Here is a 17,588-nt window from a genome sequence, read left to right on the forward strand (position 1 = left end):
CGTCATCATCTTGTCTCAATGATTAGAAAGAGATTTCACGAGTAAGGATTCCATGGGAGCTAGAACAGGGTCATGATGCAACAGTGTGATGATTGCACCAGGAGTAGGAATTGGCATGAAGGAAAACAAACATATCAACTGTCCATGAGTGCAAAACCATAGCCTGTGCTGGCCATGAGAAAGTTATAGCCTTGCTTTTGCCAGATACACAGCCAACCTGCCAATTGTGACAAACATTTTAGCCTGCCGTTTATAGTGCAGTTGAGAGATAACAGTTTCCTAGACTCTAGGGGGGAATTAAAGGGAGATTTTCCCTACTGCCAGCTTTGTTTCTAAAAATTTGACAGAAGGAAAGAAAGGACACAATAAAAGGCCTACCTTTGTAGCTGTGCTTTCAGGTCTTCACCACAGGGTTTAGTGTGCATTGACATCTGTGACAATCAGGTCCCCTAGCAAAGGGTCTCCCATGTGAAGACAATGGTGTTTGAGAAAAGCTTTATTTTCTTTCATCTTCTGCATCTGTTGGCCATCAACATATTTAATGAAGTTATTAATTGTATAACTGGTTTATTTTCTTCTCAGGTACTGTTCAGATCTGATTTATGGAACCTCTGAATGGACAAAAGACTCAGTTTAAGACACAAGGCCACGTGTCTTTGCTGTAATGGAAATTTATGGCCCGAGTGTCTTTTATCATCTGTGGGAAACGTCTGCTTAAAGGTTGTAGCTGCATTCTGTTCCAGTGACGTGCATACACTCCTGGCAGGAAGCGGCAGCTGCCAGCAGGTGGGGTAACCCCTTATTCTGCCCTTTCGCTTAGAGGTAGAGCATAAGATCAAAGGGTTATTTCAGCCAATCCTAGTGGCGATTAGGTAACTAGTATCCTATCTGTCTCCCTCACAACATACTATGTAAATCATGCTAAGTAAATAAAAAGAGCTCTCAGGGCTTGGCTGCTTTGGACATCCGTGTGGTCGACTCCTTTGTTCTTTCTCTAAGGCAATTAGCCTTCCTTTGTTCTGTGATCACCCACAATCTTCACTGAATCAAAGAGGAGTTGTTGGAACTTCTGGAGAAATGCAAAATTTTTACTACCAAATGACCACCCAATCCAAGCAATCTGTGGATGATTTATATATAGCCTTAGTGGGAACTAGTGTCCAATACTAAAGTGTTATCAGCTGAAGATGAGTCACATCCAGTCTTGCAGCATTCTCAACTTAAGATAAAGGACAATTTGAACAGTCCTTATAGCACTCCTACTCTTTGTTCTACCTATTTTTTAAAAACCACAGGTTTTTGTGCTGTTTAATCTTCTTGTGTAGTATTAATTTAATACAGCAGTCAGGAATCTCCTTAAGATTTCTTCTCACGCCCGAGTGAATCCATTCATCACATTGTTCTACTTTATTCCAAATGTGCTTGATGTTGTTTCCCTTTGTTTCCCTTTTATGACTGTCCTTGAGTTCAGGCACACAGTGGTGCAGAAAGCACGCATGGAAAGCCTTCAAGGATCACCTGGCATTTACTTGTCTTATAGCCCTTCCTCCTGATCTCTTCTAGCACCACCACCACCCATTTCTACTCGATGTTTCCTTGGTGAATGGTTTTGTCAATTCTGTTACATTGGGCTCCAGGGTCCTTCATAACAGCTTCAGCATTTTTAGATAGCTTTGGGTACCAAACATGTCTAGACAGGCAGAGTAATTAAGAGTGTGACTAGACAATTAAGTCCTCGTGGCGCAGTGGTTAAAACGCTGTACTGCAGCTAAAACTGTGCTCACGACCTGGGGTTCAAATCCCAGGTAGCCGGCTCAAGGTTGACTCAGCCTTCCATCCTTCCGAGGTCGGTAAAATGAGTACCCAGCTTGCTGGGGGGGCAATGTGTAGCCTGTATAATGAAATTGTAAACCGCCCGGAGAGTGCTTGTAGCACTATGGGGCGGTATATAAGTCCAAAAATAAATAAATAAATAAATAAAAAGTCATCTGGGAGTGGATTGGCTAAACTGGGCTGTTTGAAAGTGCTGTCTGGTATTTTGAACATTACTTGCACTCACACACAAGGACTTGTTGGTTTCAAGGCAGGAAACCACACCACACCTCAAATTAATCCTATTTGCCACGTTCCCCCCTCTCAGTCTCCATGATTCCACATCTTCTCTTGTCTTCCCCTACAGAGGAGAGAGTGAAAGCTGAATTTTTTTTTTCATTTATCAATAAGTGAAATATCACAGTGGCTTGTCACTGAAGTGAAACCGAGGTGGTTTGTAAAGAAGACGAAGAAAAAAAAGATTCAGCTCCACCTCCACTTCTGTCTCTCGCTCCACAGGAAGTGGAAGAAAGCTGGATTCCACCCACCCCCAATTTATTGGTAAGTGATATATCATTGATTTGCCACTGAAATGAAACAGTGCTGGCTTGTAAAGAAAAAGAAAGGAAAAGGAAAGGAAAGGAAAAAAGTGGTGGAACCCTTTGCCTCCTCTTCTGTCTCCACCTCCACAAGGAGGTGTTTTCCCCCCTTTTATTGTAATTGACTTTTTTTCTTTTATTAGGAATTCACCCAAGTGAAACAGCGCTGGATTGTATAGAAAAGGCAGGGGGTGGAGGAAAGAAGAGATCACCTTCTGCGTCCTTTTGTGCCTTATCACTTTATTTATTTGCCATCAGGTGACATAGCCCTGCATTGCAGGGGGAAACATCAACTTTGATTAAATATTGGCAGTCACACTTGCTTGAAACCAAAAACGGAGCAATCCTACCTATGCTAATAAATAAATAAATAAATAAATAAATAAATAAATAAATAAATAAATAAATAACACACACACACACACACACACACACACACACACACACACACACACACACACACACACACACACACACACACACACACACACACACACACACATACATACAAAGTAGCCCCTGGCAGTGATCCAAAAAGGTATGAATAGCCATGGAAAAGGTTTGAACTTGTTAGCAATTATCAGAATATTGTGCAGTTACTGGAAAACAGATCTAACCTGACTGAGTCAAAAGCAATCAAAAACGTGAGATTAAACTGCCATTTGATCATAATTTACCTTATTCTGTGTTTGTAACCAAAATTAAAGTATAATCAAAACAAATAGCCCAGAGGGTAAACTACTCTTTCTAAGCCTGGGTATGGCTCTTGAAATATGTGTGACTAAACAGAAAGTGTAGTCATTGTAGATCACTTTACTTTGAAATAAGGTAAATATGCCCAAATTGACTTTATGTTTGATTCTGAGTCAAATCACTTCTTTTTCTTTTCTGACATAACTCTGTGATACAGTTTTGTGCTTGAAATGTACTACTGAGACAGAAGTATCTATGGTGGAATTAAGCCTGATAATTCAATATCTACCAGACACCCTGTAAAAGCAAATATGAAATGAAATGAAATAAAATAAAACAGAACCACTAACAAATCAAGGAACGAGGAAAGAAGCTATGAGATACAGTGTACATTTCTTGTGAGTGACACACTGCTGTGGCTTTTTTCTTTTTCTTTTTGGACTCAGATACATCCTTATAATTCTTCTCAGAGGAACACAGGATTTGATGTCCTCATGGCTACTTAGGGACTTTCAATCAAGAGCAGTGCTAAATATTTCTATGCATTTGAGTGCATGTCTCCTCTGGGGTTAATTTTGTTAGAAATGAATCATATGCAGGATACTTTCAGTAGCCTCTTTGGAATGATGCATTTAAAATTCCTAGGTTCATTTACCCAGCATTTTCAGGTGGGGTGGGGTGGGGGAAGACAAATCTTCAATTGCTGTTGAACAGTTTTGACCAGTATTTCCCAACTTTGGTTCCCAGACATCGTTTGACTTCATTCCTGACCACTAGTCATTTTGGTTGAGAATGTTGATACTTGGAGCCCAACACCGTATGGGAACCCAAGGTTGGGAAAGGCTGGTGTAGAAAGAACTGCACTGAATGAACTACTAGTATGATTTGGTATAAGTCAGTTTCTTCCTCTGCTACAGATGACTAGTATCCAATTTAAATGAGAATGTGCTCATTCCAGCTGTTTGTCAATCATGTTAGACAGTGCAGATAATCCAAAAAAGACTGGGATTTTTTTTTTCTGCTGAAGAATGAAAGCAGAAGAATCATAGAGCAGTCCACACCAGAACTGTTGGCACTGAAAACTACCAGTCTTGATGCAACAATTCATGCCCAAATATGCAAGTCCTGGACATTTGCAGCAGCAGTGGTATGGTCACCAGTAATGAGCTGTAGTATCCAAGTAGTATGATAACCAGTAATGAGATTGAACATCTGTGTGGTCGACTCCTTTATATACACTTTCTGCATCAGTCCCTCCAAACAAAAATCTAATGAATGTTCAGGAATATTCAGAATCAGATACAGTCAACTTCTAAGGAGTACCATTTTGATTTGGATATCTTCCAAAGCTGTCAAAGTCAACCTGATTTTATTCTGGATTTGGGGCTTGCCCAAAGCTGAAGCACATCCTTTGTCTGAATTGTGGTATGTTTTGGTAAAAGCTCCCATTTTAACTGGAAAATGAGTGAGATTGGTAGTAAATAAGCAGCATCAATTGCACAGCATGAAAACTTTCTGGCACACTATGGAGAGACATGCCCGATGAAGGGGGGGAAAAGAACATTAAAATGCCGGAAAGATATCCTGATAGCATCTGCAAAAGTTAAATGAGAATTGATGGATACAGAAAACTGAGCATATATCTTGCTAATCCAATGCAAACTATTAGCTAAAAAATAAAGAACATGTTTTGATATCAGAATCCCTCACACTGAGTCTTGGCTACACAATGCTGAATCTGCTGAGAGAGAAAGTGACTGCTTATGTGACCAGCTAGGGGTATTATGCCTTTCCCATTAAAATTGCTGGCCACATGAAGTATGCCATGGAAGAATGTGCAAGGAATTTCCCAGTTATTTTTTCTATTTTATGGAATTGTGAAAAGCTGAGTCACGATGCATCTTAATTAATAAAACAAAGTTCAGTCCATTTCCATTAATCAAACAAACACAAAACACCGCTTGAGTATTGTTTGTGATTTCAGTGGCTGTTAATGTTTGTTTGTTCAATTTTACACTTCCTCCAAGCATTTCAGAGGTATGTACATGGTCCCTCCTCCTTTAACCTTCACACAAAAGTTAGGGAGGGGTGAGGGTAGGCTAAAAAAATTGTGACTAACCAAATTGTGACTTTTACATCTGAGCAGAGATTAGATCTTCCTGCTTCTAGTGCAACAAGTTTCTATTCTTGTAGTAATAATTGTCATTCCAATCTTGATTGAACGAAGCCCCATTGAATTAGGGCTTTACACACAAACATTAATAAGTTATTATACTATATATTTCCCTTTGAATTTCAGCCGTTTTGTAAAACAACAGCTGTAGAATTCTTGCAATTGGCCTGTCAAAGTTAAATGTATTCTTGATGGGCCTAAAGAATATACAACCTTCAAGATTCTCTGCCCATCTGTTTTTATGGGTTTCTGTGGCAGATCTTGGATTATGGTGAATATACGAGGAAGACTGGAAGCATTCAAATACCATTTATGTAACTGGAAGTAAAAATGAAGTAACCCTGTGTCATTGGATATTAAAATGTGGTGACCTGAAAGTGTGCTCATTTGAGCATGTGAGGGATAGGCGGACAGGAGGGTCAGGAGAAAGAGCAAGCAGGAGCAGCAGTGCATCATTTTCGTACTTAAAGATCTATAAGTACCTTTCTATTGCTGTGGGAAAGAGTTGGCAATCACAGTGCATTGTGTACTTGGGCCTAAATCCAGTGTGGTGCTTGCTATGGTATCAGGGTTTTTGATCGCTCGCTGTACTGATTTTCTGTGGAAAGTTTTTAAGGTGTAATGTAAGGAGCTGCAGGAGTGAGAAGGATTGTCCACATCCCACGTATGGCCATGAAAGCAGCTTCCATGGGCACAATAACAGTGTTGGACAGACTGCTCTAGTGACACATACTATTAAGTGTCCATCAAATGGGAGCCTCAGCAAAAGGATTCTTTCAAGGGCACTATATAGAGACCTCTCTGTTTGTCCAAATGCTCTTGACACTTTCTTCGTTGGATACATCCTATGCCTTAGAAACTACTGAATTCACAAACATAGCACTGAAAAATCTGATTTAGGAAGTACTGTAAACATGTGTACATAAAATGAAAAGGATTTACAAAAATAAAATATACTTTTTATTCTGTTCCATGTTAAAAATATTTGGAGAGGGATGTACCTTTTGTTAAAACAAACAACAAAACCAGATGACCAGAGGAACACAAGGTGGCACTACAGCTGAAGACTTGTAATATTTTGTTCTCATCCTTCCTTTTCATGTTTCATAGCAGGCCGCGGCGCACTTAGGAACTGGCACAACAACAAGCCGGTTTTGTGATTTAGAATTAAAAAGGCTAATGTACCCTTCATTGCATTTGTGCAATGGGATGATTAAATCTAATATACAGTAATAATTCCCATGTAGTGGGGAAATGGCTGAAGAGCTGGTTATAGACAAACTGTGAGGGTGTAACCCATACCAATACTGGGAAACATGTTTCTACTGTTTGTTTGTTTGTTTGATTGATTGAATGATTGATTTTTATACCACCCATCTGGCTACTAAGGCCACTCTGGGCGGTTTACAAATTCCACAACATTATCATTATATAAAAAATGAAAAGTCAGCTTAGAAACAAAATGTGACAACAAGTAAAATAATGCAAGTAATAAGGCATGGCAGCTAGGTTGAAAGTGTAACTGTTAAAAAAAAAAGCACTATTGTATTAAGACGTTCGAAGGTCCAGGAAGGCCTGTCTGAACAACTGTGTTTTTAGTAGTGTGTTGAAAGTTCCCAGTGAAGGGGCCAGGCGAATTTCAAGCAGGAGACTATTCCAGAGTTGCAGAGTGACCACTGAGAAGGCCTAGTTTCCAGTCGTTGTTTTCCAGGCCTTTCTCGGGGTCAAAAAACTCAACCGCTTGGCCTGAGAGGATCTTACATGACAGGCAGATCTAATTGGAAGGAAGCATTCTGCCAGATATCGAGGTTCGAAACCCTTTAGGACCTTATAGGTTAACACCCTTTATCTTGAAGCTGGCATGGAAACAGACAGGTAACCAGTGCAGGGTGTCCAGAGTAGGGGAAATGTGTTGATGTCTCCTTACCCTGCTCAATAATCTGGCTGCCATGTTCTGAACCTGCTTAACTTTCCATAACAGCCCCATGTAGAGAACATTGAAGTAGTCTAATCTCAAGAGTACCACCAGTGTCAAGGTAGGGATGCAGCTGGGCAAGCCACCCTAGTTGGAAATAGGCAGAGCGGACCAGAGAGACTACCTGAGACTACATTGATAGCGCTGGGTCCAGGAGTACGCCCAAGCTGTGAACCTCATCCTTGGTGGACTGGCCACTCCAAAGGAGAGGGAAGCACCCAGACTGCAAACACTATGGGCACTAACCTGCAGGATTTCCATCTTGTCTGGGTTCAGCCTCAGTCTATTCTCCCTCATCTACCCTAGCATGGCATCCAGGCAGCGCTCAAGGGACGGGGTGGCATCCACTGCAGAAGGATGGAAGGAGAGATAGAGCTGGGTGTCATCCACATATTGGTGACACGAAGCTCCAAAACTCCTGATGACCTCCTTGGGATCCTCATATAGATATTAAACAGCAGTGGGGAGATGATTGATCCTTGTGGGACTCCACAATTGAGAGTCTAAGGGGTGGACAACATCTCCTCAAATTGTACTCTCTGGGGACGATCCTCTAGGAAGGACTGGAGCCAGTTCAAATCTAGGTCTTCAATCCCCAACTCAGGAAGGTACTGTGGTCAATGCTATCAAAGGCCGCTGACAGGTTGAGGAGGACAAACAAGGATGTTTTGCCCTTATCAGCCTCCCTCAGAAGATAATCTCGCAGTGCGACCAATGATGTTTCCGTGCCATGACACAGCCTGAACCCACAGCTGAATTGGTTTCCTCCAGAAGCTGATTGGCCACCACCCTCTCCACTAACTTGCTAATAAATGGGACATTGGTGGCAGTCTATAGTTAATATCACATGCCACCAAGTTGTTGGTTTTTTTTTAACTAAATGGCCTAATGAGCGTCTCTTTGGGGGCACTGGGACACGGAGTAATGTTTGAGAACATCTTTTGCATGTCAGTACATATCTTGCATATTTATCTTTAAATATAAGCAGACGGATCCGAGATTCAGTCAAACACCTTACAGAACCCTGCTACCTGTGTGATGTCTCCTCATCCATCTGTAATCATGTGACACCTAAAAACCTAGCTATTTACATTAATGAGAGGTGTACAGCTGTAGAAGGAGCAAACCCATCTCCATTGTCATTTCTCCCTTTAAAAACCCCTCAAGAATTTTTTTTAGAAAAGGAGATTCATTTGTCTTTACATTTTAAGATGGCACAAGTAGATGGTTTTCTTATATCCATTGAATAGTCAATGACAGGTTGAGATGGAAGAGATTTTTGTACAACAGGATCATGGTGCCCAGAACATGCCACTGGCCTGATGTTAGATTCCAGATTAAAATGTCAAAAGCAGCATTTTCTGAAAACATTTGCAGAGGTTACATTAGACCTGGAGCAAAGACCATATTGGTGGTGTTTACTTTTAAGAGCCAAATCCAGGATGATCTGGAGTGCTTCCTCATCATGCCAAGTGCTTCCAGACTCAAGGTGAAGGGCACATGTGGTGCTGGCTATTCCATGGAATCAGTTCCATGGAATCAAAGAGCTAGAAGTTGTCTTGAGTCCTTATACTCAAGTGTGTGTTTTCTGCCTGGGAAGATGTGACTTAGATTATGGCTCTTGCCACAGACAGCTCAAAGTAGAAGTGGGGCAAAGAGGGAGTGTGTAAGGAAGAATATCCCTTCTTCTTCGCCCTGACTTTGCTTCCTATTTTTTCAATAAACTTCTATATTATAATACTTGTAAATACATTTCTTCTGAACAAAGCAGTGGGTATGATCAGTAGTGCTGATGACTTCTGTGCTTTCTTTAGACATGGTAACAATTCAGACATTTAGACACAAGAAAGGAAAAGGAAAAGCAGCTACTTCTGATAGCAGAAAGGCTTTGTTCTTTTTGTCTTTCATATTGATTAGTTAATAATTTCATTTTGGATGTTTTCGGTGTTCTAATTTTCATTTAAGTTATAATTGTCTGTGGGAGAGCCCTGTTAGGGGGTCCTTTTGTTTAGCAAAGTCAGGTTGCAGTTGAGTTCATTATAGGCTTTAAAACCCACTTTTGTTGTCTATTCCCTGGAGCAACAAATCACTTTAAGCTAAGCTTACAGTAAAACAGTTTCTTAACTTTATTTATAAAATAAAATTTATCCATAAAGCCTATCCAAAGTTAGGTAGCCAACCTTGAGCCAGAATAGATCACATGGTCCAGATGGGGCAGCATAGTCCATTCTCAAGAGACATATTAACAGCTTGAGAGCACAGATTGGCATGAATCAGAAAAATGATTTGTTCTGATTTGTGATTTGTCAAGGTCAATGAATTACAAATTTATGTTTTTTTTTGTTTTTGACTTTAAGACTCTATAAAATGTTCTCTCCAGGCACCTAGACACACCAAATTCATGTGGAAGCATCCTCTGATTCCTTTCTACAAGCCCTGCAAATTTGTTGACATTTGGGTTTTGGGTATTTGAGTTGTACACTCACAAAGATGGCCCCCGCAGCTAATTTTCCCCCAGGTACCTAGAAGCACCAAAATCACAGAGTAACTTCCCAACTCTCCTCTGCCATCCCTCCATCTTTGGTGAAGACTGGGTTTCAAACATCCAAGCTATGTATCCACAAAATAGGTCTCCCCAGGAAAGTGCCCTTTAGCAACTGGCTTGGCTTCACCAAACTTGGAGGGATTGTAGAGAGTCAGTACAGTGGACCCTCGACTTACAGACGGCTCGACTTACAGACTTTTCGAGTTACAGACTTCTCTGGCTGCAAAATTTAGATTCGACTTGCAGCCAGAGAATCGACTTACAGACCAGAAAAAAGCCAAAATGGAACCAAAATGGAACAAAAATGTCCAGTTACGGATTAATCGGTTTTCAATGCATTGTAGGTCAATGGAGATTTGACCTACAGACTTTTCGACCTGCAGACACCATTCCAATATGGATTAATTCCGTAAGTAGAGGGTCCACTGTAGAAGTTTCTCTGTGACTTTGGTGTCTCTAGGTGCCAGGTGGGGGGTGTTTTATAGCCGAATGAATCATCAAATAAAAATAGCTAAAATTTAATTGATTCATATTAGTCAGCGGCATTCATACAGATAATAATCAATGAATTAGTGGTTTTTGAATCTGGTGATTTTTTTTATCTTGAGAGAAAAGGAGACTGATATGAGAAGACAGAAATGAAAAATCCTTTCTTGGGTGAACTAGGAAGATGAGAGAAACAGCCAATGAAAAGGACATATACAGTGGTGCCTCGACTTATGATCATAATTTGTTTCAGAAGATGGATGCAAGTCAAAATTATCGTAAATCGAAGCACCATTTCCCATAGGAATGCATTGAAACTCCATTAATCTGTCCTGGCCAAAGAAAAAAAATCATACACACACAAAATCACTGCAAGAGTCATTGGAAACCTGATTAATCCCTTCCAGCCGAAGGGGGGGGGGGAGAAAAGCAAGCATGCATGACCCATTGCAAATGCAGAGAAAACAAACAGAGCAGATTGGAAATGCACAGAGAACAGAGGGACAAGGTTGGAAATGCAAAGAAAACAAAGGAAAAAGCAAGGGAAGTATGCAGGACCCAACAGAAATGGGGGAAAGAACCCAAAAAGCAACCAAACCCCCCAAGACCCATCAGAAATGGGGAAAACCCCAAAACAAACAAATCCCCAAGACCCATCACAGCACAGAAACATAACCCCCACCCTAAAACCACGCTGCAAAAACACCCAGAACAGTTTTTTAAAAGCAGAAGACAGCACCCTAGCTAACAGGCAGTCCCAAGCCTCTCTGCAAACACACGCTCACTGAGAAGCAGAAGCCAGGTAGTCACTCTAACCGTCGGGGCGAAAGAGCTACAAAGAAACAGCCTCTTTTGCCACCTAAAGTTAGCAATTTGACTTTTCCGCCCTTTCCCCGTCTTTTTCTGTTCGTAAGTGGAAGCTCCGGTCGCAAGTAGAAGCAAACTTTTGTGCTGTTTGTAGGTCGAATTGGTCGTAAGTAGGGATGGTTGTAAGTCGATGTACCACTGTACTGTACAACCTACATCACCATCCAAACACCCTTATTAGGCATTTGTAATGGGGAGAAGCAAAAGAGAGGATGTTTCCAGAAGATTCTTCCAACAGAGCAGAGATCTTTGGTCAAGGGCCAGGCAAATCCTTCCCACCTACATATTTCACAGACACGGCTGGATTGTGATTTTGCTCCAAACATTATTATTTTTCATGCCCATTAGGAGATGAAGCTGGCTTGTTTGGTATTTGGTATTTGTGGAGTAGTGCTATTGACATGATTTGGGCTGAATGTGGTTATTACAACCACAGTAAATGCAGAGGATAAGAAAAGTCAGCTTTCTGAATCAGTTTCTAACTGGGCTTATACTTTTAGGGAAACTTTTTATGGTGCTGTGCTAACAAAATATACCTGAAAATGGCAAACTAGCTTCTGATGGATTAGTGGTTCCAAGCTTTGGGGTTTTCAGTGGTGTAAGGGTATATAACTCTCAAAAGCTGTGAAAAATACCATAGATTCTTGATTACATTCTTGATTGTGAATTTCGTTGTATGGGTATACTGTGTATATACTTACAATGACAATAAATTATTATTATTATTAACCAAAAATTCTACGTGTGATAAACAAAGTATATTTCTAGAGCTAAGATTAGTTTTACAATTAGAGACCCTCCATTTTTTTCTGAAGAGGAAAGTACACTGATATGTCTCTCTGTATAGAGAGATGTTCTGAAGGATGCCATTTATGATGTTCTGAGAAACCATCTAAGGGGGCTGTGTTCCAGGGAATCTGATACAGAGGTTATGGGTATTATCTCCTTAAGGGCACTTTGAGATAGCTTCCTCAGGGCCAGACTCAAAAGAGGAAAGACTAGGTTTGCAGCCTTAGATGAGTTGGCCCTTCATGAGCTGTGACTTTGTGCATGAAGAAGCCTACAGGATGATTTGGACAAAAAGCCACTTGAGTTGGGGTTGGTATGATTCCCATGTCTGAGAATGTCAGACAAGATAATTTAGCATGCCACACAGTGGTGGCAACCTGAATCTGCAGATATTTCTTCATTACCTGTAGCTTTTTTAAAATGTAAGGCCCATTTCCCCCATCTTCTTGTAACCATCATTTTACTCTCAGAGTGTCACAACAATGAAAAACAAAGAGGGATTTTTTTTAAAATGCTTCTTTTTATTTCCATGGTTGCACATAGGGCAATTAAATAATATCTCAACAAACTCATAAATGGGTATTTAAACAGGCTGCTATATAGTTACAGTACATGGAGTAATAGAAGGATTTTTTTGTAATTGTTAGCAAACATATGCAGTGTAAATGTTGCCACCGATCATATTTTGTGGGCAAATCAAGGTATTTTGGTGAAGTTCTCTTACAGGAAATACAGACACATCTCAAGTAACTTGAAATCATGTCTCTGCTTCTGTACTCACTGTCTATATTGGCCCATTTCATGGTTGCATCAAGGGAGATATTTCAAAATAAAACCAATGTAAGGTCCATTTACCATCGTTAGACATTCTTTTCCAAAATATAAATGAAGTTTTGGCAAATAATATTTATACAGAAAAATAGTTTTAGATCTTCCCAAATTCAATGCATCCTACAAAATTACTCTATAATAAATTAAAAAACATGTACTTAGTATCCTATATTTATCCTAGTTCATTTCTTAATATTAGTACAGATTGAAAGCAAGAGGCACAGAGATTAAACAAAGTGCAGCTGAGTAAGGGCAGAACCAAAAAGGAGTCAGGACTAGTAGTAATAACTTGATTTTCCTAGACACAGCTATCTGGAGATGAATAGGTGCAAGGCTGTATTTGCTTAACATTTAATCTAAACAACCCTGCTAAAATGAATCAGGATATATGTGCCTCTGCAGGTGCAAATTTGAACTGGCATGCAAGTTCACATTGCTGGTTCAACAGACAGATACATTCTGGTAAAAACAGATTATAGAATCTGGTTTGTGGGTTAGGCCATAGAATTCAAAATCAAGAAACCAAGCAACTACACTCAAGCACACTGCTTGAAGGTTAGAACATAAGAGTTCACACAAATAGGGAAGCAGAAGCAAGATAAAATAAAAGTTGCCTATCTTTGGCAGAGGTCAGTGGACTGATGTGATATTGAAAAGGCTATTAATGGCTCAGCCAGGGCCACTGGAGAACAGTGTACCCTCCATCTCTTCTGAAACTAGTTTCCCTGCCTCTAACTCTGTGACTCATGCTCTTAAGCTGTGATATACAAGCCATGTGTTTCAGAAACAGCCCCACTGAAACCAACAGAAATATTCTGCAGCACATGATTTAATGGCCGACATAAATATTTTTGACATGTAGAAACACAATTTACATGCCAATAGACTGCTTTTTAAAATAGTTTCTCTCTTTCCCTCTGTTTCTTTTCAGGAGGGAAACTCATAGGTATTGATCATTAAAACCAAAATAATATTGGTGCTATTTTAATAAAATAAATGCTGAAACATAGTATGTTCACTAAAATGTTCTTTCTACACCTTAAGTATTTAAACAACATATATAAGTTACCATTTAGTATTGTCCAATAAACTATCATTTAAAAATCCCCAACAATTACTGATATCAGTAAACAGCCAGATTAGCAATCTAGTCATAATGTCTGAGAAAATTTACAAGTAAAAATAGAAGATACATATTCCTCACAAAATAAAACAAATGCAAGATTACAAACACTGTGTTTACCATCAGATTAGGAGTCCTTCCCCTCTTTTTGATGACCAAAACTACACTTTGAATATAAACAGATACAAGACATTTGGAAAACAAGATTAATAGTTTCAGTAACAAAAATTAATTAGTGCTTCTGGTCTCTTAGAATAGGCAGTGCTGCCAAAGCTAAAAGAGCTTAGAATCCATCTGAAAAGGCTAAGTTAAAATACTGCAGTCATTTATAGTGTTTAAATGGGGGGAAATCCCAGTGTTCATATTATACATATTTCCATAGAACATCTGCTTTTTTGTTTTATAAACAATAATTTAAAAACAATGTACATATGTGATATATGTGCAACATATAAAATGTGAAATGTGATGTATTTGGTACAGCAGTGTAGGAAAACAAATTTTAAAAAACAAACTTCCTACATTAATCAAATGCATATTAACACAGTATTTTAAAAAGTAAACATTAAAATCTGTTTTGTCCATATATATGTATGTGTATATATAATATGCATATAGTCATATTAAAGATATCTTCATATTTCTGCGACATAAAATATTTTTAAAGAAAAAGATTAAAGGAACTAGTTTCTTTCTCTGTGCTGTAATCCGGTTACAACTTATTTAACCTGATTTTAAAAATACAACAAAATTAAAAATGGATTAAAATGAAGCTCTCCCTATATCCTGTTCAATATTTTGCCTTATCATCTAAATTAAAGTCACTTACTGATTTTAACAATGACTGGATTCAGTTTGATTTATATGAGAATCTCGTGCTAATCTTTTCACCTATAGCCCCATTTCTTTAATTGGGAAGAAGTTATTTCATAACAAGTTCTTTTTTTGGTAACCTGATTGTAAATCTGAAAGCTTAATTGCTTCATACAGATTCAATTATAGACCACCATGTCACTTAGTTTCAAGTCTGATGTGGCAAAATTTAGGCACTTCTACAAAGGCTTCTTTTAAAAAATATTCTCTCTCTTTGTAAAATAACATAGTCAAGACTTTGTTAGGGGTATGAAAGCCATACCGTGCAAAGGTTTAATTTAGTTCTATAATGTCATGATTCTGGTACTGCTTCTCCATACAAGTCCAAAATCTCTTCATGTGAATCTCTGCAATTTGTGCTTTACCTTGGGTCCTCTATTTGGAACTTTTCAGTGATGATGTGAGGAAACACAGGGTTCTGCTTCCACATCATCACCACCTTTGTCTTGGCAACAACTGCCCTGTAGAGAAGTGGGCGCTTTTTTAAAAAAGAGAGTACAAAAGGGTTAAAAGTTACATATGCAATTCATACATATTGGCCAAGATCCAAACAGCTCCTGCGGGCGATTTTTAATTCTCAACCTCCCACCCTCTGAGCAGGAACTCCTTTGCTGTATTGCCCGCTATACTCCTGAAACACTCCACAACTTCAAAAGCAATTCCCCACGCAAAAGTGTGTGGGGCCCTTGTTTGACTGAAAATAGTATCTGAAGTGATCTTGCCCATCTGGAATGATTCACACGACTCCTTGGATCCTGGGATTAGTGGCCAATGTAAATCACTTATTGCTAACATTGAAAGATTCATAAAGTTGTGAACCCTACAATAATATATATATATATATATGAATAGGACTACTTACATTAGCTATAATTATGGTGGTAAGACAATATTTCTAAGAAGTAAACACTGTTGTATAAAAATTTTTAAAGTAAAATATTAGCCTTTTATGTCTTGAACCATCACAGCTGGCATCAGGTAGTTAACTAGATTAGTTTGGAATATACTAAGCATACCATATTTAATATTCATATGTGATATAGCAGCACTAGCTCTTTAGTTACTTGTGATTTGTCCAGACGAACAAACTCTTTACTCAGCATGCAGTTTGTGGTAATTCTATCGAGGAAGAGACAGGGTAGTATGTACAGTAACAATGCTTTGCTGTTCTCAGTGAGGCCTCTTGACATTCCATCCCATTTCTGCTGATTATTTCAGGATTATCTGTTAGAAGAAAACAAAACACTGTTGGACGTGCTATTAGAAATTTTCATTTCTTATGAAGACTACATTTTTTTCTGTTTTATAATAATAGTAATCTTAGAACTGCAGAGCCGGAAGTGTCCTTATGGATCATCAAGTCCAGCTCCTGTTAATGAGACACAATGGGGGGGATCAAACTCCCAACCTCGGGCTCCGCATTTAGATACCTACAACATTAATTTTTCTTTAAAAGATCAACTTAGAGATTCACAAATATCTTTACTGATTAAAAATATATTGCATACAAGCCTTCTAGTATAATAGTGCTTCTTGATTTCAGTATATTATTCTGATTATGATGTGTGCAGAAGAATTCGCTGATAAATTGTGCCACGCAGTACGAGCAAATTCATTTCTGTAAGCTGTGCATCCCCTAAACTGTGTCTATGCCCTTGTTCATTGGCTTGGTAGACACTTCTACAGTTATACACTCAGGTTGTCCCTCTGAATGACAGCCAAAGTACTCTCCTTGTTTGGTGTTGAAGACAAAGTGTTAAAATCCAGCTTTATTCCCATTTAGAAAAGCTGCATTAAAAAAGGTGGGATTTAGATCAGTGCTGACAGTGCATTAATTTCAATGTGTCTGCTCTAGGTGGAACTATAAATGGATTTTTCTACAGTACTATAAATATTTGCCTATTGACATCTAATATGCTCAGCAGTACTTAAAAACAAAGAACATACAAATACCCGGGAACACAAGGTACTACACTCACTAGTAAATCCACAGATGCTACATTTTTCCAGAGCGTAAGTCTCTAAAGCATATTTCTAGACAAAGGAAATAGCCTTTATGAGAACTCGAATCAACTATACATTCTCAGCACAAATCATTGTACAGTATACTGTATAAGAGCTATTATTTTAGAAAAATATTATATCTGACCTAATAATTATCAAAAACATGAACATATTTGCTATGGATGAGAAGAGGCTCATTTTAGCCAGATATGGAATTTATAAATACAGTAAATGATTTCTAGAGCCACTGATATGAGAGTACTCCAAAGATGATAAAGTTAGCCAAGGCTGAAGGCACAGAATATAAGCAAATAAAATGGCCAAGTTCCAGCTTCCCCCAGATTATTTTATAATTAATTTATCTACCAGAATATTTCTCACAAATATCTATCGTACTTTCCATCTATAAGACGCCCCCATGTATAAGATACCTCCCCTTTCTAACCCAAAATTAAGAAGTTAGCTTTGAGTATTCAGCCTTTGGGCTCAGAACAAGTTCCTGTTGCATCTGAGCCTACAGGCTCCACCTTCAACGAGGTGTGTTCCAACTGGTTTGTTCAGCATCAGCTGACATCAGTTCCATAAGGCTCGTGATTGGAGGAAGCTAAGTCTCTTGACTGTAGGAAGCTAAGCCTCGTGATTGAAAGAAGCCTGTTTACAAAGGCAAAGTACAGGCAATTCTCTCCTCAGCTTACTTCCATGTATAAGATGCCCCTCAATTTTTAGTGTAATGATTTTGGGAAAAAGGAGCATCTTATACACAGAAAAATATGGTACTCTGTTGTTATGCACCATTAAGCCATCTCTGACTTACGGTG

General features: G+C 38.9%; 1 protein-coding gene across 18 annotated transcripts in view; it reads right to left on the bottom strand.

The window, feature by feature from the left end:
- Positions 1–12,439: 12,439 nt before the first annotated feature.
- The window catches only part of MBNL2 (muscleblind like splicing regulator 2), a 118,085-nt gene continuing 112,936 nt past the window's right edge, over positions 12,440–17,588 (bottom strand). For all 18 annotated transcript variants that reach the window (XM_072994705.2, XM_072994702.2, XM_072994703.2 and 15 more), the window contains one exon: positions 12,440–15,990. In XM_072994705.2, coding sequence (XP_072850806.2) covers positions 15,863–15,990 — 128 coding nt within the window. In that variant the 3' untranslated portion in view covers positions 12,440–15,862. The remainder of the gene's footprint in view (positions 15,991–17,588) is intronic.

The sequence above is a fragment of the Pogona vitticeps genome, chromosome 3 (genome assembly GCF_051106095.1).
Source record: "Pogona vitticeps strain Pit_001003342236 chromosome 3, PviZW2.1, whole genome shotgun sequence".
NCBI lineage: Eukaryota > Metazoa > Chordata > Lepidosauria > Squamata > Agamidae > Pogona > Pogona vitticeps.